The sequence below is a fragment of the Salvelinus sp. IW2-2015 genome, linkage group LG15 (assembly GCF_002910315.2).
Source record: "Salvelinus sp. IW2-2015 linkage group LG15, ASM291031v2, whole genome shotgun sequence".
Classification (NCBI taxonomy): domain Eukaryota; kingdom Metazoa; phylum Chordata; class Actinopteri; order Salmoniformes; family Salmonidae; genus Salvelinus; species Salvelinus sp. IW2-2015.
Window position 1 is genome coordinate 39,981,718 of NC_036855.1, and position 23,337 is coordinate 40,005,054.

Below are 23,337 nucleotides of genomic sequence, written 5' to 3' on the forward strand. Positions count from 1 at the left end.
CTTCATTTGAACTCGAAAACTAAAGTTGCACTTTGGTACTTACCTGAAATCCTGATAGGTTTTATCTCCAGTTTAGTTTCATAACTATTCAATTTTGGTTTTTATATTACACTATGTGGCGTCAAAGTATGTGGACCACCTGCTCATCAAAACTTTGCTCATTCCAAATCATGGGCATTAATAGGGTATTGGTCCACACCCTTCCTGCTATAGACAGCCCACACTTTCTGGGGGAAGGCTTTCCGTTAGGATGTCTGGAGACATTTTCTGCGGGCGGCTCTGAGCGTTGCACTAATGACTAAAATTAGTCCGCTTCATTGGGCAGCCCCCTAGCGGAGAAGGAAACTCAAGCATTAGTAGTAGGTCGGTGTGCCCCATTTGATTGTTGGGTCGATTATGGTTTGGTCTTTCTACAATCGCGTTACAATTCAATCCTAAAGGTGTTAGATGGGGTCAGAGTCAGGCTCTGTGCAGCCAGTTCAAGGTTCTTCCACACCAATCTCAACAACATTCTGTATGACCTCGGCTTTTGTGGCAAGGGGGATCTCAAAACTGTTGCCGCACAAAGTTGGAAGCACAGAATTTGTCTAGAAATTGGTGCGATATGTATTGCAGAATGACTCGGTTGTTAAGATGCCACTTCACACTGAAGTATACTCAAACCGGACCTTAGCCGAACCCATGAAAAAATCGCCCTCAAACCATAATTCCTCCTCCACCAAACTTTACAGTTGGGCACTATGCAATTCGGGCGGTAGCGTTCCCTGGCATCCAGCAATACCCAGATTTGTGGTGCACGGATCAATGGTCTTAATATGAGAGCAATTCCTACACCTAGCTTCAATAGCTTCTCTTAATCCCAACCTATTTGCTCAACTCCAGCCCGACGCTTGGCATTTGCGACATGGTGATCGTAGCCTGGGAATGTAGTGTGCCCTGTCTCTGCTGCCTGGATGCTGGGATAACCGGCATTTCACTTGATGCTTTGCCAGTCCACACCTTTATTTGTGTGTCACCGTATGTGGTGTTAGCTGGTGTGTGCAGTGTGATTGCCAAAGGCCGTTGGTTTGGGAACCTGTGTGTAGTTGTGTGTGTATGTGGTGGATGGTTGTTGTAGCTTAATTATGGCTTCTCACCGAGGACAGGCAATTATTAACGCGCTACTAGTGTCGTATCGAGCCCCACTACCGGTGGTGTGTGTTCCCATTCTGTGAGCTTTGTGTGGCCTACCACTTCGCGCTAGCAGTTGTTTTGCCTAGACGTTTGTCACTTCACAATAACAGCACTTCCAGTGACCGGGAAAGCTCTAGCAGGGCAAGAAATTTGAATAAACGACTTGTTGGATGAAGAGTGTGTGGCTACTCACTAGCCCAACGGTGTGCTAGGTCAGAGCGGCGAGTTGGAAGGCTGTTACTCGTTACGGAGCCCTCTCCCAGTAGGCCATTCTACTGTCCAGATCCTGGCACTGCAAGCTCTTGTGGTCTATGATAGATTGCATTGGCTAGCATATAGCGGGTGTGGCTGAAAAACATGCTCACACATGGCGACTAAAATCCGTGAAAGGGGTGTCCACATTACACCTTTCGGACCATATGCGCTCAGTCGTATCATTACCTCTCCTCTCACACAGACACTTACGGAGTGTTAAGTGTATGAAAACAGGATAAGCGTAAAAGATGAGAGGGCGCTGAGAGGTATGAGTGGTCGAAGTGGTAGGCTCATATGATGGCTAGGCCCAGAGATCGCGATCCCCTAACGCTATGATTCTCTGTCCACGCGTTGAGCTAGTGCATAGCGTAGGAGAGAAACGAGACTCCTCGCGCTACACTATGTGCAACTACGCCCTGGATAACTTTGAGAAACTAAACCAAACACACAGTAGGCACACACACAGAGAAGCACAATCTATCACCAACTATGGAAAGCCTATTATAATAAACTGACACACAGACATAAAAAAAAAAAACTAATTTATAGTCACACATCTCTAGCGCCCACCCACAAGAGAGCCTGCTTAGCGCGAGGGAACATCATGCTCCATTAATGCCACATAGGGAAGGAAACAATGAATAGGGCTGGAAGAACGATGTCAAAGGTGCGCAGTACAGATGGTTGGGGGACATTAGGGGAGGAACGTTAGGATGGGAACGATTAACCGGATTGAATTCCTTAAGCCTGTTCTACGCTTGATGACGTTGCCTAGTTAAATAAAGTTTAAATAAAAAATCCAAAAGTATGATTGATTCACTTGTTGGGGGGGTGGGGGGTAAATATACTGACACACTATTAACAAGGAGCCTAGTATATGTCGAATGAATGGGTAGGATAACAAGGTCCTCACTCAATATTGGGTAAGAAACATGATGGCGAGCTATGTAACATAGGGTACTAATGAGAGTCGGCATGTCTCGTCAGGTGTTCAAATGCGACACACCAAGTCATGTTCCTGAAGAAAGAATTCCGCATAATGTTATTCACTCAAAGAACCACTATGCAATAGTACTTCCAAGTTCAGGGCCGCTCAATTAACAGAATCACGGAGCAATTTAAAATTATTGTAAACTATGGCAGTTTTATGAGGCGAGTAGGGGTAAGACCCCGAAATCAAGTTATGAGTCTCCTTGTCATTAGATCTGCTTCTTAAAGGTTAATTAGACTACAAACATTTTGTATTTTGTGTAATTTGGGTGAAGTACCTCTTTAAAAAATTCCAAATCTATTTGTCAGACTTATCACACACTGTCCATAGTGATTGAAGTCTGCAAAAATACATAGCTCAAATACAGTTGAAGGTCGGTAGTTTAACATACGCTTGGGTTGGAGTCATTAAAATCCCGCATTTTTTCACAACACCGACTGAAGGGATTCCATCAAATTGTATTCTTTTGCTAGACACACTATAGTTTAATTTGGGCAAGTCGGGGTTCTAGGACAATCTACTTTGCGCATGACAGTTCATGTTTTTCAAACAATTGTTTTCGGACCAGGATTTATTTCACATTATAATTCACTGTATCGTACAATTCCTTCTAGTGAGGGACTCCCAGGAGTTTTACAGACACACTAAGTTGTTGTGCTTTAATAGCGTGGGAAATTCCAGAGGAAATTAGTGTCATCCTGGCAAGCTTTCTTACACGAATTCTTCTGATATTACGGCTCGTCTGGAAGATGTTTCCTCGCAGAATCCATCTAAGTGTCCGTCCATAGTAAGTAGCGTAATTCATTGGACAATAGTTTGCAAGTCACAATTGCGAGGTGTCCAGTTTGAACCTGTGGATGTATTTTCAAGGCCCGACCTTCAAACCCAGTGCCCTTCAGAATGGTGTCATCTTAATTGGCTAGAACTGCGAACGAACGCATCAGTGAAATATCTAAATAGAGAGTCAGACAGTTCCACAACGACGCCCACTCGAGTAACAAATATATTTTGTCTAGCGAGAATGCAGTCCAACACGTTCGAGGTTTCATCCACTTGGGAAGCAATTTCTCAAATTAGACCTTGGAAAGGGCCAACTCAAAGTGTGCACCAGGAAGCCACGTTCATCTGTACAAAACAATGAGTAAGCAAGTATTAAAATCAACGCAATTGGAAGCCATCCTGCTCCTTAAGTCAGTCGTAAAGAGAATAGGTAGCCCTGTTGCAATTAGTTTAAAAGAATCCAGAGTAAATATCTCACTAAAAATCCTTTCACCGCTCATGCCTTGCTAGAGACCAAAGGGAATAGGATGACCTCGCAGTATACATGGTTCTTCCTTACGAGATTGAACATACTTTGGTGCAGATAATAGTTGAGTCTATAGATTGCTAGAGCAGAAACTCCACCAGATACATATAACAGTTAGTCAAGCAAACCATTGGTTATTTTATACCGGATCTCCTCCGTTTTCCATGTTTGATTTCTGCTGTGCCAGCCGCGGTTTGGCCAGGTGGCACAGACTCTCCAGGTTACCGGCCATTGATAGATGTTGTTTAGAAGGTCCTCGGGATTAGACTGTCTGACACGCTGCTGTTCCCGTCAATCAGTCGAGCCAATATAGACACTTCTACCTAACACCAGCCTAAGCTCCCACTACTCGAGCACCAGCAACAGGACATGTTATGGGGACAATGATTGAAGTGTGGCCTCAGGCTTAGAAGAGTATCTGGTGCGGTAGCATGGGGATATGGTCACCAGTTGCTTAACGACTTATGATCATGTATGTACATGCGGTATAATAGAAATCAAAAATGTGTTGCTGGGAACTGTGGGAGAAGTGGTTTATGGCTGGGTGATACTGTCTTAATTGAGCGTATTGCCATACGGTCTCTTTGCTATATACAGTATTATGACTTATTTCAGGGTCTATTTCTGGGCCTACTGGACTTAAAGAACCAGGAGTGGAGCCGAGGGTTGGACAGCAGCAGGGAGACATTTTACTGCTGGCTCGCTTGTTATCTTGAGTTTTTACCGGGCTTTTTTATAGCGGGTTTTTGGAGCAGTGGCTATTCCTTGTTGAGCGGCCTTTTCAGGTTATGTCAATATAGGACTCGTTTTACTGTGGATTATAGAATACTTTTTATACCTGTTTCCTCCAGCATCTTCACAAGGTCTTTGCTGTTGTTCTGGGATTGATTTGCACATTTTTGCACAAAGTATGTTTCATCTCTAGGAGAACAGAACGCGTCTCTTCCTGAGCGGTATGACCGGCTGCATGGTGTCCAATGGTGTTTATACTTGCGTACTATTGTTTGTACAGATGAACGTGGTACCTTCAGGCATTTGGAAATTGCTCCCAAGGATGAACCAGACTTTTGGATGTCTACAATTTTTTTCTGAGGTCTTGGCTGATTTATTTAGATTTTCCCATGATGTCAAGCAAAGAGGCACTGGGTTTGAAGGTCGGCCTTGAAATACATCCACAGGTACACCTCCAATTGACTCAAATATTGTCAATTAGCCTATCAGAAGCTTCTAAAGCCATGACATAATTTTCTGGAATTTCCCACGCTATTTAAAGGCACAGACAACTTAGTGTGTGTAAACTTCTGACCCACTGAAATTGTGATACAGTGAATTATAAGTGAAATAATCTGTCTGAAAACAATTGTTGAAAAAATGACTTGTGTCATGCACAAAGTAGATGTCCTAACCGACTTGCCAAAACTATAGTTTGTTAACAAGAAATTTGTGGAGTGGTTGAAAAACGTATTTTAATGACTCCAACCTAAGCGTATGTAAACTTCCGACTTCAACTGTATTTGAGGCTATGTATTTTTGCAGGCTTTCATGGACAGTTTTGAATAAGTCTGACAAATAAGCATTGGATTTTAAAGAGGTACTTCACCCAAATTACAAAATACAAAATGTTTGTGTCTTTACCTTGAAAGCAGTCTATGGACAAGGAGACTGCAATCTATGATTTGGTTACCTACTGCCATCAACCATTAATATTAATATTTCCTGTGTAAAGCCTTGGTGTAGTGATAACAATCCCTGGCATGTGTCGCATACAACCTGAGAACAGGGATCTATCCCTGTTTCCTACCTTGCATCTGTTTCTCCCATTTGCCTGTTTCCCCATCTCATTTCATTACTGTCTGAATAGTGTCAAACCACCCCCCCCAAAAACAATCATACTTTTTATTTTTTATTTAAACTTTATTTAACTAGGCAAGTCAGGTAAGAAGTTAAGAACAAACGTTCCCCTAACGTTCCTCCCCTAATGTTCCCCCAACATTTCTCCCTTAACGTTCTTCCCCTAACATTTCCCAAACAATATTTTCCCCCAACGTTTTGGGGCCAAAACTAAAATGTTTTTTTTTTTATCTGGCAGGTAAAAAGTTTCCAGGGGATAGCTTTGTTTCAAATGGGCCTAGCTTGTGCATCACTATCACTAGCTATCACTAGCTAAGGGAAGAAATCCACTAGGTTGCTAGCCTAACCTAAGGCCACCATACTTTATATCTGTAACACTAAAACTAAAACTGAAGCTAAATACACTACATGTCCAAATGTATGTGGACACCCCTTCACATTAGTGGATTTGGCTTTTTCAGCCACACCCTTTGCTACCATGCAATCTTCATAGACAAATATTAGCAGTAGAATGGCCCCTACTGGAGAGCTCCGTAACTTTCAACGTGACACRGTCATAGGATGCCACCTTTCCAACAAGTCAGTTTATCAAATTTCTGCCCTGCTAGAGCTTCCCCGGTCAACTGTAAGTGCTGTTATTGTGAAGTGACAACGTCTAAGAGCAACAACGGCTCAGCTGCGAAGTGGTAGGCCACACAAGCTCACAGAATGGGACCACCGAGTGCTGAAGCGTGTAGCGCGTAATAATTGCCTGTCCTCGGTTGCAACACTCACTACCAAGTTCCAAACAGCCTCTGGAAGCAACGTCAGCACAATAACTGTTGGCTGGAGCTTCATGAAATGGGTTTCCATGGCCAAGCAGCCTCACCCAGGCCTACGATCACCATGCGCAATGCCAAGCGTCGGCTGGAGTGGCGTAAAGCTCGGCACCACAAATCTGGGTTTGGCGGATGCCAGGGGAACGCTACCCGCCCGAATGCATAGTGCCAACTGTAAAGTTTGGTGGAGGAGGAATTATGGTTTGAGGCGATTTTTCATGGTTCCGGCTAGGCCCTTTAGTTCCAGTGAAGGGAAATCTTAACGCTTCAGCATACAATGACATTCTAGACAATTCTGTGCTTCCAACTTTGTGGCAACAGTTTTGGGAATGCCCCCTTGCACAAAGCGAGGTCAATACAGAAATGGTTTGTTGAGATTGGTGTGGAAGAACTTGACTGGCTTGCACAGAGCCCTGACCTGAACCCCATCTAACACCTTTAGGATGAATTGGAACGCCGATTGTGAGCCAGGCCTAATCGCCCAACATCAGTGCCCGACCTCACTAATGCTGTTGTGGCTGAATAGAAGCAAGTCCCCGCAGAAATGTTCCAACATCTAGCGGAAAGCCTTCCCAGAAAAGTGTGGGCTGTTATAGCAGGAAAGGGTGGACCAATACCATATTAATGCCCATGAATTTGGAATGAGAAGTTTGATGAGCAGGTGTCCACATACTTTTGGCCACATAGTGTAATATAAAAACAAAATATGAATAGTTTATGAAACTAAAACTGAATAAAACTATCAGGTTTCAGGTAAGACCAAAGTGCAGACTGTTGAAGTAACAATGTTTATTGTAGCAGGGGCAGGCAAACGACAGGTCAAGGCAGGCAGGGGTCGATAATCCAGAGTAGTGGGGACAAGGTACAGGACGGCAGGCAGGCCCAGGGTCAGGTCAGGCAGAGGTCGGTAATCCAGAGTAAGGGCAAAGGCACAGGACGGCAGGCATGCTCAGAGTCAGGACAGGCAAGGGTCAAAACCAGGAGGACGAGAAAAGAGAGACTGGGGAAAAGCAGGAGCTGAGACAAACCGCTGGTTGACTTGAACAAACAAGATGAACTGGCAACAGACAAACAGAGAACACATGTATAAATACACAGGGGATAAGTGGGGAAGATTGGCGACACCTGGAGGGGGGTGGAGACAAGCACAAGGACAAGTGAAACAGATCAGGGCGTGACATAAAACTAGCAAATCAGGTCTGAAAACTAACTGAAACTAAACTGAATTTCAAATGACAAATTGAAAAACTAATAGAAATAAAAAAGGAAAATAAAATCAAAAAATTATAATAACCTTTCTTCTCAGGACTTCTGCATGCACTGTAAGCATTGTTCTTGTTCTTTTAGAGGGCCCATATTCCGCCAGCTGTGCTGTCTGAACTGGTTGCTGGAGGCCCTGACTCTGGACAGGACTGGGAGAGCTGGACCAGTCACATCCTGCTGGGATCTCAAGTAAGTCACTGGTCACAGGTCAGAGGTAATTGTATGGGCCCCAGGCAGCTTGGGTTGGGTTAGCTATTGTGTTGCTGCTACATAGTGAAAGGGCAGAGGCCAGGACTGAATCACAGTCTTGACCAGGGTTGGAGAGTAACTGATCACATGTAGTCTGATTACCCATAAAACTGTAACTGTAATCAGTTACGTTTCCAGCAAAAATATTGTAATCAGATTACAGATACTTTTTAAAAACTAGATGATTGGCTTACTTTTAAATTCAGAAAGGATGTTTGTGAAAAAATACATTATGACACATTTCTGTTTTCCAAATGGCATTTAATTCAACATGTAAAAAAAGCACAAGTTTAAGTTTGTTCCACCTGAGCGAGTCTGACCACAAGTTAGAGACCACTATGATGACACACCAAATGCATTTGATGGATCCTTTTTGTCTTCTTCAGATGCCCCTTAAGGGGAAAGTAATAAAAAAAAGTAATCAGAGTATGTTACTGAGTTTGGGTAATCCAAAAACMACATTACTGGTTACAATTTTGGACAGGTAACTAGTAACTGTAACAGATTACATTTTGAAAGTAACCTACTCAACCCTGATGATGACTAACATAATCATCAGGGATTGGCTCATTAACACTGTCAAGTCTTGACCCCAACCAGAGTAGAGCAGGGCAGTATGTTGTGTTTCAGTTCACCAACACAACACACAGCATCTGTAACATATCCCAATCACTCTGAGTCAGCCACAGAGCCACCGTTCACTACAGGCTGTAGAGACACAGGCTATGTTACAGTAGCATATCAATGGAAAGAAGACATACCCAAACGTGCTTCAGCCCATCTTAAAAGAAAAGGGGAAATCAGGTGCCCGACTGAGGGACTTGAAAATCCCCAAAACATTGCTTACCACAGGATACGACAACTGTTGACTATCCAGGACAATAAAGAAAAAGGAGCACTATGTTGCTGCATATATCAGATTTATTGACAGGACAAGAAAACAATCGGCTACGTTTCGGCATGAATCGCCTTCATCAGAGCCTTTRCCCCCAGGATAGTCACCAGTTGAAGTATCCTGGGGTAAGGAATGTTTTTCGGACAGAAGTATATCATTTAGAATGCCCAATAAATTGTTTAATTATACAGTAGGCGCTATGCTAGTAAGGATATTGGAACAGAGGCTCAGATATGAGTGTGGTTCATAGAGGAAGCCTGGGGCCGAGGCAGACAGACAGTGGTAAATTAACTATAAACCAAACCCTTGGGGGTTAGAGCAGAGAGAGGAGATTGCATTCCTCCGTCTCCACGTCCCCGCAGGTTCACTATATACCTCGCCTGATACTGACCCAACACAGGAAGGGAGGAGACAAAGATTGAGTAGAAAACCCACCCTGCTCTGCCATGCTGTACAGCACCAAGCTCCATAACCATAACTCAAAACCCACTGTCATAACCATATCCATTCCTTTCACTGACAATACTATTATCACGATACACAGAGGATATAGATTTCTTCCTCTCTCTCTCAATCTCATTTTCTCTCTCTGACACTTTCTCTTCCTCTCACTCTCTTTTTTTTTATTCATCGTTCACTATCTTGCTCTGACTGCAGCCTTCCCGACTTCTCTCATCTCTACCTCTTTTTCGTCTTTTCACATTTTCAATCCCTCTATATTTGTCTCTCTTTCCTGATATAGAGGTGGGAATGAGTACCCTGAAAAGCCAATGATTTGAATGCTCTGCTTCTTAAGGCGTCAGACGAGACACTGAGAGGCAGAATGGATGGATTCAGGAAATGTATAAAGCGCTGTCTCTGTGCTCTGCTCTCACAATGGGGCTTGGTAGAAATGTATTAGGAAATRATCACCCATCTCTCCCTGGAAGTGTTGAATTAGTGATGGGAAAGGAAGGAAAAGAGGAGGGAGCGGAGAGGGATGGAGGGCAGAAAACAGTATGTCACAAAAGCGCTCCTCGGAGTATTGCAAGTAACTGCCTTGAGGCCCTTCCGTTCTCACTGACTCTGCTCTGAATCACATTTCCTATCAGTTTAAGCTTTATGGGAGAAATTATACAGTAGAAGTATTACAGAGAGAGACTGAAATCATATCACAAGGTTATTATAGTACTACAGCGGTTTCCAACAAATGTTATTGGTCGCATACACGTGATTAGCAGATGTTATTGCGGGTGTAGCGAAATGTTTGTGTTTCTAGCTCCGACAGTGCAGTAATATCTAACAAATGACACAACATATAACCAATATTTTTTTTATTATACTATGTCAGTGAGTTAAGAACAAATTCTTATTTACTATGACAGCCTACCAGGGAACAGTGGGTTAACTGCCTTGTTCAGGGGCAGAACGACAGATTCTTACCTTGTCAGCTCAGGGATTCAATCCAGCAACCTTTCGATTACTGGCCCAATGCTCGAACCACTAGGCTACCTGCCGCCCCATACACACAAATGTAAGTAGGAATGAACTAAGACTGTATACATATGGACGAGCGATGTCAGAGCGGAACGTACTAAGATACAGTAGAATAGTATAGAAAACAGTATATGCATATGAGATGAGTAATGCAAGATATGTAAACATTATTAAGTGAATGAGATACCGTAGAGAAAACAGTATATCCACATGAGATGAGCAATGCCAGATATGTAAACATTAAGTGACTAAGATACCGTAGAATAGTATAGAATACAGTATATACTTATGAGATGAGTAATGCAAGATATGTAAACATTATTAAGTGACTAAGATACAGTAGAATAGTATAGAATACAGTATAAACAAATGAGATGAGTAATGCCAGATATGTACACTACCATTCAAAAGTTTGGGGTCACTTAAAAATGTCCTTGTTTTTGAAAGAAAAGCACATTTTCTTTCAAGGGAGTACAGGTGGAGACTGAGCACACACCCTTGTGGGACCCCAGGTAGCCTAGTGGTTAGAGTGTTGGACTAGTAACTAGTAAAGGTTGCAAGATCAAATCCCTGAGCTGACAAGGAAAAAATCTGTTGTTCTACCCCTGAACAAGGCAGTTAAGCCACTGTTCCTAGGCTGTCACTGAAAGTTAGAATTTGTTCTTAACTGACTTGCCTAGTTAAATTAAGGTAAAATTTAAAAAGGATCAATGGAGGTGATGTTTCGTACCTTCACAACCTGGATGTACTATGTGTGCGCAGTGATAAAAAATCAAGGTAGTGAATTATGATTTGGGTCAGGGTCTTGTCATTCCAAGGCTGCGTATGTGTGCATGCCTCTCTTTGTCCCCACTCCAAGGCTGGGTGATGGAGACAAGAAAGGTCGCGGTGTGATGAATGTGTCTCAACTCACACACACCCAACCCCACTAAACACTTKTTTTTTCCTGTTACCCAGGGACCCTGGCCAAGGAAAAACCACCATAAAGACCCTGAATAAAGAGAGAGCCATAGAGACCAAATGGGACCAGTTTGTGTCTCTGCAAAAGGTCTTCTTTGTCTTTTCTCTTATCTCTCTATGCCTATCCACCTCTTGAGTTTAATTCTGGGGTTGTGTCCTTAAAAGGGTTGTCACTTAAAGTCATATTACCGGCTTCAGAGGAGGCGAAACAAGCCGTACAACACACACACCCATACATAGACATTTGTCGCACACTCACACACGCACACAGCCAGACACATACACACTCCTTGGGGATGCTTGCCTGTGTGTGTCTGTGGCAGTAGAGGACATTAGGAGAGCTGAGAGCTGTTGCAGCTGAAGTCTTGTGCTCCTCTCCTCTACACACACACACACACACACACACACACACACACACACACACAGACACACTGATAGACAGGCTGGAGAGAGGGAAGGGCACAGGGGAGAGAGAAAAAGAGATGGAGAGAGGAAATGGAGATACGTGACTGTCTCCTCTGCAAATCCTCATACTGTATGTCCTCCTCATCCAAGGAGAGATGTGTTTGTGTGTGTGTCTGCTTGCCTGCATGCCTGTCTGTCTGTGTATGTACGTGAGTCTCTGTGTGCCTGTGCATATGCAAGGCTCTAGGTGCGTTTTTATGAAAGTCTATGCGTGGAAATCCGCTCTGACACCTCCTTCTCACCTCATCCCCTAGCCACGTAGAAGAGGCTCCAGGCCAGCCCGCTCCTCCTCTGGTCGTCTGTACCTGTTGAAGGGGTCCTCCCTGAGCGTAGCCTCCTCCTCAGCCCTCACCACCCCTACCCTTCTGGGCAGCCTGTCCTCCCTGGGCCCTGGGATAGAAGACACTGGAGCTACATTAACTGGAGCTATAGTGACTGCCAGTGGAACCAGCCAGGATAGTGCGGAGCTACCAGGAGCAGGAGGGGACTCCGAGACAGAGCTGCCCATGTCAGAGTGTAAGTAAATAAAGTCTTGTATGTAATATTCAGAGGGTTCTCTGTGGTTAAAAATGCGTGTGTGGTGTGTGTGTTGTTGTGTGTGTGTGTGTGTGTGGTTGTGTTGTGTGTGTGTGTGTGGTGTGTGTGGTGTGGTGTGTGTGTGTGTGTGCGCGCGCGCAGAGGAGGTGCCGGGGCCCGCTTGTTACTCCATGTCATCTGGTTCTGCGTTTTTGGAGCCAGAATGAGCCCAATCTGTTTCCCATCAGCCCTGTCACTCTGCAGGAACATCTGCGGCGTGCGCACGGAACCCAAAGACCCACATACACACACATCTACGCACAGAACCCAAACACCCGAATCCCGTTGTCATAGGAACAGCTCTTCCTTCTGACGTGATCGTGATATGACACACACCCTGGGCTCAAAGTGAAATGTTTGTTTTGAAGGGATGTTTTCCTCATACAACACGTCACTTCTGACTCTTACACTGCATCTGATATGGCACCCAAATCCCTCTATGGGGCACATTGGGCTCTTGTCAAATGTAGTGCGCTATGTAGGGAATAGAGCGCCATCTCAGATGCAGTATAGGAGTCAGAAGTGAGAGAGAGAAAGCCTCCAGATGTGTCTGTATTGCGCGTGCCAGGGGGGAAAGGCCCACTCGCTCTCAGAGCTTTGCGTTGGTTCCTTTGGGTTGATTTCATCCCATGCCGTTCCAGTAATGAAGCCCATCACTGTAGTCAGGTCACTAAAGGGCCCGCTAGCTGGACGGCTAGCTAAAGCCTCCCTCACTACTCTCCAGCTCTGGCTTCCCAGAGTGTTTTGCATCAAAGCTGGAGGATAATTAGTCAACTGATCTATCCAAGAGCGATCAGAGCCTTCGTTATGCTATCACATTCTGACGAAAGACTAGTTTTGTTTGATCGAGTCATCGTCAGTTCGTTGTCGTATCCCCCCGTCATAGGTTAAAGCAATTAACTGCTCTTCTCCATAATCCACAGAGTTATGCCTCAAATCCAGAAATTGGGCACCAGAGATATTCAGCTGAGCTCACTCACTCCGCCCGCCCCAAGGCACATTTTTACCTGAAAAATAAAAGAAGTATGCGTCCCTCTTCCCTATGTAGTGCACTACTTGTAAACAGGGCTCTGGTCAAAAGCAGTGCACAATATAGGAGATAGGGTGTTATTTGGGATGCAAAAATTAGTGTGAAGGGAGGAACTTTCTTTTCTTTCATTTTAAAAACTCTTTGATGAAAAAGGAATCAACATTTGGGCACTGATTATTTGAATATTTTCATAAAAGATAATACATTTATATTATGAGTTAATTATAAAATTATATTAAATATAAAGCCAGAACAATTGGTTACAATGATTGGCTATTATCATTTTTGACGGTGTGTTTTATGGTGGGGTTTTCCTATGAGGTATCTATCACATTAATCACCACGTTATTCATTTTGTCTCACATAATATAAGTTGCATAATTCTAGTTGGTGTATTTTCATATTTTGATTCATGTATTCCATTCTATTCGAGTGCTTTATGAAGATTTAGTGCAATGTAATTTTGTGTGTGTCACTTGTGATTCCACCATAGTGTGTTTCAAAGAGATCTTGTTCTGTAGCCGACAATCTCTGTTCATCTGAACTGACTTTGAATTCATTACTGCATCTGAACAGCAGAGGGAGCTAGGGGATCATTTTTGTCTCATAAAACGCTACTCTCCTTACGTTAACATTTTAGTCATTTAGTAGACACTCTTATCCAGAGTGCATACATTGTAATACTGGTCTCCTGTGGGAATTGCACCCACAACCCTGGCATTGCAAGTGCCATCCTCTACCAAGTCCTTCTGGCAATTACTCTGAGCAGAGAGATGACAACTTTTGATTTTCTCATTAAATAGCCTACTATTCGACTTTTATGATTTTGTTTCTTTAAAAAAAGTAAATCATTTCTTTGTTGAATCGTCTCTAAAAAAATAAAGGCAACCCTTTAGCGGTGACACCTGTGAGACGTGAGTCCTATAGGCTACAGAGAGACCAACAAAAAGTTGTCATTTTAATGTTGTCATTGTTCATGTTTACTGCCTCTCCGCCCAGACCTTCAGAAGCTGCTCGATGAAGTCCACCAGAGTGTCACCAAAGACTTAAGTGGTCCAGAGCAGATTCATGGCGACGGCACTTTGACTGTCGGATACCGGTAACACCCCCTAGGCCTAGCCACATTCCACTCCCCTTTCTGGTCACTACTCTTCTGCATTTGCTCTTTCCGCTTTCATCCCTTACTCTCCCGCTCCTCTCTTTTCCTTTCCTCGGCAATAGATTAAAGGTGTACCGAGACAAGTTATCTCTGGAATTAACAACTTCATAAATGGCTATGTATGTAGAGGCTGTTGGAATTGAGCTAGTGGATGATTACATAATGTCGACTGAGTAAAGTAAAGGCATATCATGGTGACCAGGTTAGCAATTAAACATTTGCATTTCCACCCAGACTTCAACCCCGTGTTAACTCCAGACCCCAGGGTGAGAGGGTGATCTAATATGTAAACGCCCTAACTAAATACTAACGGATTTGTTCCCTCACACAACAGGCCACCTACCCAACCCACCCCTCAGAGAGGGGACAACACAACGCACACCAAGACCAAAGACACACCAAGACCCAAAAGGTTGACTTGCTACACCTAAACTCAAATTACTACTACTTTTCTACCGTTCTACCAGCTGCAGAATAAAAAATAAATTCTGTCCTGCCCTGTCTGTTTTAAATGTTTAAGTTTGTTTTGGGAACTTTTCCGTGTTGAAAGTTGTGGCGCTTTGCGCCAGAAGATGTCAGGTTTGCGAGGAAGAGCTATTTTGCAGACAGAAAATGTTGCCTACACTATTTTACTATACTGCATTACATTGAGTATCATATTGCATTGAGTGTAACTGTGTTGTATTGAAAAAAGCCTGGTCTCTGTCTCTGTGTGTAGTTGTCCTGCTAAAGCCACTGTCTCTCTAGCTCTAGTCACAACAACTCAATCAGTCAATCAATCTATCAATCATGGTATTGTATTAAAAAAAATACATATACAGTATATAAAGTTTCCCTGCTAAGCCTACATTGTGTGTAATTTCAGTGCATTCAGAAAGTATTCAGACCCTTTGACTTTTTCTACATTTTGTTACGTTACAGCCTTATTCTAAAATGGAAGAAATTTATTTTTTCCCTCATCAATCTACACACAARACCCCATGATGAAAAACCGTAAACAGTTTTTTAAAAATTGTTCACATTTAAACAAAAACACCTTATTTACATAAGTATTCAGACCCTTTGCTATGAGACTCGAAATTGAGCTCAGGTGCATCCTGTTTCCATTGATCATTCTTGAGATGTTTCTACAACTTGATTAGAGTCCACCTGTGGTAAATTCAATTGATTGGACATGATTTGGAAAGGCACACACCTGTCTATATAAGGTCCCACAGTTGACAGTGCATGTCAGAGCAAAAACCAAGCCATGAGGTCGAAGGAATTGTGTGTAGAGACAGGACTGTGTCGAGGCACAGATCTGGAGAAGGGTACCAAAAAATGTCTGAAGCATTGAAGGTCCCCAAGAACACAGTGGCCTCCATCATTCTTAAATGGAAGAAGTTTGGAACCACCAAGACTCTGCCTACAGCTGACCGCCTGGCCAAACTGAGTAATCGGGGGAGAAAGGTCTTGGTCAGGGAGGTGACCAAGAACCCGATGATCACTGACAGAGCTCCATTGTTCCTCTTTGGAGATGGGAGAACCTTCCAGGAGGACAACCATCTCTGCAGCGCTCCACCAATCATGCCTTTATGGTAGAGTGGCCAGACGGAAGCCACTCCTCAGTAAAAGGCACATGACAGCCCACTTGGAGTTTGCCAAAAGGAACCGAAATACTCTCAGACCATAAGAAACAAGATTCTCTGGTCTGATGAAACCAAGATTGAACTCTTTGGCCTGAATGCCAAGCGCCATGTCTGGAGGAAACCTGGCACCATCCCGACGGTGAAGCATGGTGGTGGCAGCATAATGCTATGGGGATGTTTTTCAGTGGCAGGGACTGGGAGATTGGTCAGGATCAAGGGAAAGATGAACCGAGCAAAGTACAGATAGATCCTTGATGAAAACCTGCTCCACAGCGCTCTGGACCTCAGTCTGGGGCAAGGGTTCACCTTCTAACAGGATGATGACACGAAGCACACAGCCAAGACAACGCAGGAGTGGCTTCGGGACAAGTCTCTGAATGTCCTTGAGTGGCCCAGCCAGAGCCCGGACTTGAACACAATTGAACATCTCTGGAGAGACCTGAAAATAGCTGTGCAGCGACGCTCCCCATCCAACCTGAGAGAGCTTGAGAGGATCTGTAGACAATAATGGGAGAAACTCCCTAAATACAGGTGTGCCAAGCTTGTAGCTTCATACCCAAGGAGACTCGAGGCTGTAATCGCTGCCAAAGGTGCTTCAACAAAGTACTGAGTAAAGGGTCGGAATACTTATGTAAATGTGATATTTCCAGTTTTTTTTATTTATACATTTGCGAAAATGTACTAAAATAAAACCAGTTTTTGCTTTGTCCTTATGGGGTATTGTGTTTAGTATGATGACAAAATAAAACTATTTAATCCATTTTAGAATAAAGCTGTAACGTATCAAAATGTGGAAAAAGTCAAGGGGTCTGAATACTTTCCGAATACACTGTACATGTTATGTTTTTGTATTGCAAAGTCATTCTGTCTCTCTCTCTGTCTCTCAATTCAATTTAAGGGCTTTATTGGCATGGGAAACATATTACATTGCCAAAGCAAGTGAAATAGATAATTAACAGAAGTGAAATAAACAATAAAAAATGAACAGTAAACATTACACTTACAAAAGTTCCAAAATAGTAAAGACATTTCAAATGTCATATTATGTCTATATACAAGTACAAAAGGGAAAATAAATAAACATAAATATAGGTTGTATTTACAATGTTTTTTGTTCTCACTGGTTGCCCTTTTCTTGTGGCAACAGGTCACAAATCTTGCTGCTGTGATTGCACATATTTCACCCAATAGATATGGGAGTTTATCAAAATTAGATTTGTTTTCGAATTCTTTGTGGATCTGTGTAATCTGAGGGAAATATGTGTCCCTAAAATGGTCATATATTTGGCAGGAGGTTAGGAAGTGCAGCTCAGTTTCCACCTCATTTTGTGTGCAGTGTGCACATAGCCTGTCTTCACTTGAGAGCCAGGTCTGCCTTCGGGGGCCTTTCTCAATAGCAAGGCTATGCTCACTGAGTCTGTACATTGTCAAAGATTTCCTTAATTTTTGGTCAGTAACAGTGGTCAGGTATTCTGCCACTGTGTACTCTCTGTTTAGAGCCAAATAGCATTCTAGTTTGCTCAGTTTTTTGGTAAATTATATCCAATGTTTCAAGTAATTATCTTTCTTTTTTTCTCTTTCTCTCTCTCCGTGTATAGTTGTCCTGCCAAGCCTCTGTCAGCCACCAGTGAGTTGATCAGCAGTAAGAGGTCCATGCTGTGGGATATGAGGAAAGCCTATGAGGAGAGAGCAGAGGAGCTGGCCCAGAGCTTCAGTGACAGTCTGGACCACAATGCCAGGTGACTGTCCCCTCTCTGACCATCTAGTTCTGGTCACAATTCACCTCCACAAATGTTTATATTAGTTTAACTAGGCAAGTCAGTTAAGAACAAATTCTTATTTACAATGACGGCCTATCCCGGCCAATTGTGCACTGCCCTATGGGACTCCCAATCACAGCCAGATGTGATAGAGCCTGGATTCAAACCAGGTAATGCAGTGACACCTCTTGCACTGAGATGCCGCGCCTTAGACCGCTGCGCTACTCGGGAGCCCAATCTGACTTTTGTCCCTTTTCCTCAGAGAGAGAGGCATGCCTGTGTTGTCTTCTAAAGCCATGTTTGTTCAATGACCAATTAATCTCTAATGCTGGTCAGTTTTTAGTCTCAAAAGCATTGACCACGACATGATTTGAACACGTAACCTTGCAATCTGGAGTCAGACGCGCTACTGTTGCGCCACGAAGTCTGGTGGTGTATTAACTGAGCTATCAGGCCTCTCGAAGTGCTGATCCTCACATGGTGTTCAGTTTCTCATTCCCAGCAGAAAGATATCAAACAGTCTACTTACTTAGGACCTTGTGGCGCAACAGTAATGCGTCGGACTCCAGATCAGAAGGTTGCGCATTCAAATCATGTCAGGATTCATGTTTTTAAGCATGAATGAAAACGGGGCCTGCTCTGACCAGCACTGGTCCCATGTGGCTCAGTTGGTAGAGCATGGCACTTGCAATGCCAGGATTGTGGGTTTGATTTCCACGGGGGACCAGTACAAACAAATATTTAAATGTATGCAGTCATCTACTGTAAGTTGCTGTGGATAAGAGCATCTGCTAAATATGTAAAATGAGGTGAGTTGGTCTCTGAACAACCACACCACAAGGTCATAGGTAACTAACCAGGCAGGATGAGACTGTTTCTTTGAATTTGCCCACATCTTTCTCTGGGGAAAGAAGCAGACAACCTAATTATGATAAGTGTACTATAAATCAAATGTTATTGGGCATATACACATGGTTAGCAGATGTTATTGCGAGTGTAGCGAAATGCTTCTAGTTCTGACAGTGCAGTAATATCTAACAATTCTACAACAGATACCAAATACAAACAAATCTAAGTAAAATAATAAGAATATATAAATATATGGATGAGCAATAACAAAGTGGCATAGGCAAGATGCAATAGGTAGTATATACATATGATATGTAAACATTAGTAAAGTGACTAGTGTTCCATCTATTAATGTGGCCAATAATTTCGCGTCTGTGTATGTAGGCTGCAGCCTCTCTGTGCTAGTGACAGCTGTTTAACAGTCTGATGGCCTTGAGATAGAAGCTGTTTTTCAGTCTCTCGGTCCCAGCTTTGATGCACCTGTACTGACCTCGCCTTCTGGATGGTAGCTGAGTGAACAAGCAGTGGCTCGGGTGGTGGTTGTCCTTGATGCTCTTTTTGGTCTTGCATCGGGTGGTGTAGGTGTCCTGGAGGGCAGGTAGTTTGCCCCCGGTGATGCGTTGTACAAACCGCACTACCATCTGGAGAGCCCTACGGTTGTGGGTGGTGCAGTTGCCATACCAGGCGGTGATACAGCCCGACAGGATGCTCTCAATTGTGCATCTGTAAAAGTTTGTGAGGGTTTTTGGTGACAAGTCAAATTTCTTCAGCCTCCTGAGGTTGAAGAGGTGCTGTTGCGCCTTATTCACCACACTGTCTGTGTGGGTGGACCATTTCTGTTTGTCCGTGATGTGTACGCCGAGAAACATAAAACTTTCCACCTTCTCCACTGCTGTATGGTCGATGTGGATAGGGGGGTGCTCCCTCTGCTGTTTCCTGAAGTCCACAATCATCTCCTTTGTTTTGTTGATGTTGAGTGAGAGTTTTTTTTTCCTGACACCACACAGCCCTCACCTCCTCCCTGTAGGCTGTCTCATCGTTGTTGGTAATCAAGCCTACTACCGTTGTGTCTTCTGCAAACTTGGTGATTGAGTTGGAGGCGTGCATGGCCACGCAGTCATGGGTGAACAGGGACTACAGGAGGGGGCTGAGCATGCACCCTTGTGGGGCCCCAGTGTTGAGGATCAGCAAAGTGGAGATGTTGTTTCCTACCTTCACCACCTGGGGGCGGCCCGGGAAGTCCAGGACCTAATTGCACAGGGCGGGGTTGAGACCCAGGGCCTCAAGCTTAATGATGAGCTTGGGGGGTTCTATGGTGTTGAATGCTGAGCTGTAGTCAATGAACAGCATTCTTACATAGGTATTCCTCTTGTCCAGATGGGATAGGGCAGTGTGCAGTGTTATGGCGATTGCATCATCTGTGGACCTATTGGGGCGGTAAGCAAATTGAAGTGGGTATAGGGTGACAGGTAAGGTGGAGGTGATATGATCCTTACCTAGTCTTTCAAAGCACTTCATGATGACAGAAGTGAGTGCTACGGGGCATTCAGTTACCTTTGCATTCTTGGGTACAGGAACAATAGTGGCCATCTTGAAGCATGTGGGGACAACAGACTGGGATAGGGAGAGATTGAATATGTCCGTAAACACACCAGCCAGCTGGTCTGCACATGCTCTGAGGACGCGGCTAGGAATGCCGTCTGGGCCGGCAGCCTTGCGAGGGTTAACACATTTACATGTCTTACTCACGTCGGCCACGGAGAAAGAGAGCCCACAGTCCTTGGTAGCGGGCTGCGTCGGTGGCACTGTATTATCCTCAAAGCGGGCAAAGAAGGTGTTTAGTTTGTCTGGGAACAAGACGTTGGTGTCTGTGACGTGGCTGGTTTTCACTTTGTAGTCCGTGATTGTCTGTAGACCCCGCCACATGTGTCTCGTGTCTGAGCCGTTGAATTGGGATTACACTCTATACCCACATTTTGCTTGTTTGATTGCCTTGCGGAGGGAATAACTACACTGTTTGTATTCGGCCATATTCCCAGTCGCCTTTCGATGGTTAAATATATATTACGTATTGGATCACTAAAAAATACAAGTTTTACATTACCGTGTAGTTTACCAATAAAATGGTCTGATGGTGATGTGGATATACTTGGTATACATATCCCGAAATAAATAAATAATCTCACTCCAATACATTTTTATAGAAAGTTAGCAAAAATAGTTAAGATCTTGCTACCATGGAAAGGTCTATTTGTGGAAAAATCACCCTGATTAACTTTTTAGTCATATCCCAGTTTACCTATTTGCTTATGGTCTAGCGAGAAAAAAAACATGTATATGAGAAAACAATATTCCATTTTATTTGGAACGGCAAGCCAGACAAAGTTAATTGGGCCTATTTATATAATGAATATGAATTCGGAGGGCAGAAATCATGAAATATTAAAGCATTAGACTTCTCACTAAAGGCTTCAGTCATGCAAAAGTAATACTTAAATCCAAACTGGTTCTCTTGCAAAAATAGTATGAATGTCTCACCCTATGTTCAAGAATGGCCTCTTTCCTTTTATTCAGATTACAACCTCTCACTTTCAGTTATTTGAAAAGGAAATAATCTCCCAAATATCGCTATTTTTAAAACAAGCCATAGAAAGTTGGTTGCAATTTAAATTTAATCCACCAGAAAAGACAGAACAAATAATACAACAAATATTGTGGTTAAACTCAAATATACTAATTGATGAAAAAAATCTTCGTAAATTATATCATAAATAGGACTGGGGGAGTTATGTCACACATGCAGCTAACAAAAACACATGGAAATGTCTGCTCTACCCAAAATTACAACCAACTAATTGCAGCATTACTGCAAAAATGGAAGAGGAGAGTGCAAGGGGAAAAAAGTAAGGAACTTGTCTGTCGGCCCTGCATAAAGGACATAATTGGTTAAAGAAAATTGTGATAAATAAAAAAGTATACTAGTTTCATTTAAGGACCAAAAAATTGACAGCCGTGCCATATAGATTGCAAAATAGTTGGGAAGAGATTTTTGACGTACCGATTCCATGCCACATGGTTTATGAATCAAATCAAAATCAAATCAAATGTATTTGTCACATACACATGGTTAGCAGATGTTAATGCAAGTGTAGCGAAATGCTTCTGCTTCTAGTTCCAACCATGCAGTAATATCTAACAAGTAATATAACCTAACAATTTCACAACAACTACCTTATACACACAAGTGTAAAGGAATGAATATGAATATGTACATAAAAATATATAAATCAGTGATGGCCGAACGGCATAGGCAAGATGCAGTAGATGGTATAGAGTACAGTATATACATATGAGATGAGTAATGTAGGGTATGAGAACATATAAAGCGGCATTGTTTAATGGCTAGTGATACATTGCATCAAGATGGCAAGATGCAGTAGATGGTATAGAGTACAGTATATACATATGAGATGAGTAATGTAGGGTATGAGAACATTATATAAAGTGGCATTGTTTAAAGTGGCTAGTGATACATTTAATTACATCAAGATGGCAAGATGCAGTAGATGGTATAGCATACAGTATATAAATATGAGATGAGTAATGTAGGGTATGTAAACATTATATAAAGTGGCTAGTGATAAATTGTTGACATCAATTTTTCCATTATTAAAGTGGCTAGAGTTGAGTCAGTATGTTGGCAGCAGCCACTCAATGTTAGTGATGGCTGTTTAACAGTCTGATGGCCTTGAGATAGAAGCTGTTTTTCAGTCACTCGGGCCCCGAGAATTGATATGCAAAATGACGCCGGATTCAAAACTTTTGTCCAATTTTTCCATTTAAATTATTAGACAAAATTCTTGCAACCAATAGAATGTTATTTATATGGGGGATACAACCTTCCCAACTCTGCAGATTTTGCTACAAAGAGACAGAATCATTAGATCATTTTGTTTTGCTACTGTCCATATGTAGCTTGTTTTTGGTCACAGGTCCTGGAATGCCTGAAGAATTGCAATATTTACCTGCACTTGAAGTTTCTTCAAGTGCAGTCGCAAAAACCACCAATCCCTATGATGAAACTGGCTCTCATGAGGACCGCCCCAGGAAAGGAAGACCCAGAGTTACCTCTGCTGCAGAGGATAAGTTAATTTACCAGCCTCAGAAATTGCAGCCCAAATAAATGCTTCACAGAGATCAAGTAACAGACACATCTCAACATCAACTGTTCAGAGGAGACTGTGTGAATCAGGCCATAATGGTCTAATTGCTGCAAAGAAACCACAACTAAAGGACACCAATAAGAAGAAGAGACTTGCTTGGGCAAAGAAACAGGAGCAATGGACATTAGACCAGTGAAAATCTGTCATTTAGTCTGATGAGTCCAAATTTGAGATTTTTGGTTCCAACGCCATGTCTTTGTGAGACGCAGAGTAGGTGAACGGATGATCTCCGTGTGTGTGGTTCCCACAGTGAAGCATGGAGGAGGAGTTGTTTTGGTGTGGGGGTGCTTTGCTGGTGACACTGTCTGTGATTCATTTAGAATTTAGAATTCAAGGCACACTTAACCAGCATGGCTACCACAGCATTCTGCAGCGATACACCACCCCATCTGGTTTGCGTTTAATGGGAC

General features: G+C 43.0%; 1 protein-coding gene across 1 annotated transcript in view; it reads left to right on the forward strand.

Annotated features, from left to right (window-relative positions):
• Positions 1–23,337, forward strand: part of LOC111974380 (coiled-coil domain-containing protein 60) — a 72,569-nt gene that overhangs the window by 41,909 nt on the left and 7,323 nt on the right. The window contains exons 5-10 of the mRNA XM_070447143.1: positions 7,742–7,846; positions 11,235–11,325; positions 11,957–12,218; positions 14,308–14,407; positions 14,802–14,879; positions 17,694–17,834. Of these exons, the coding sequence (XP_070303244.1) occupies positions 7,742–7,846; positions 11,235–11,325; positions 11,957–12,218; positions 14,308–14,407; positions 14,802–14,879; positions 17,694–17,834 (777 nt within the window). The remainder of the gene's footprint in view (positions 1–7,741; positions 7,847–11,234; positions 11,326–11,956; positions 12,219–14,307; positions 14,408–14,801; positions 14,880–17,693; positions 17,835–23,337) is intronic.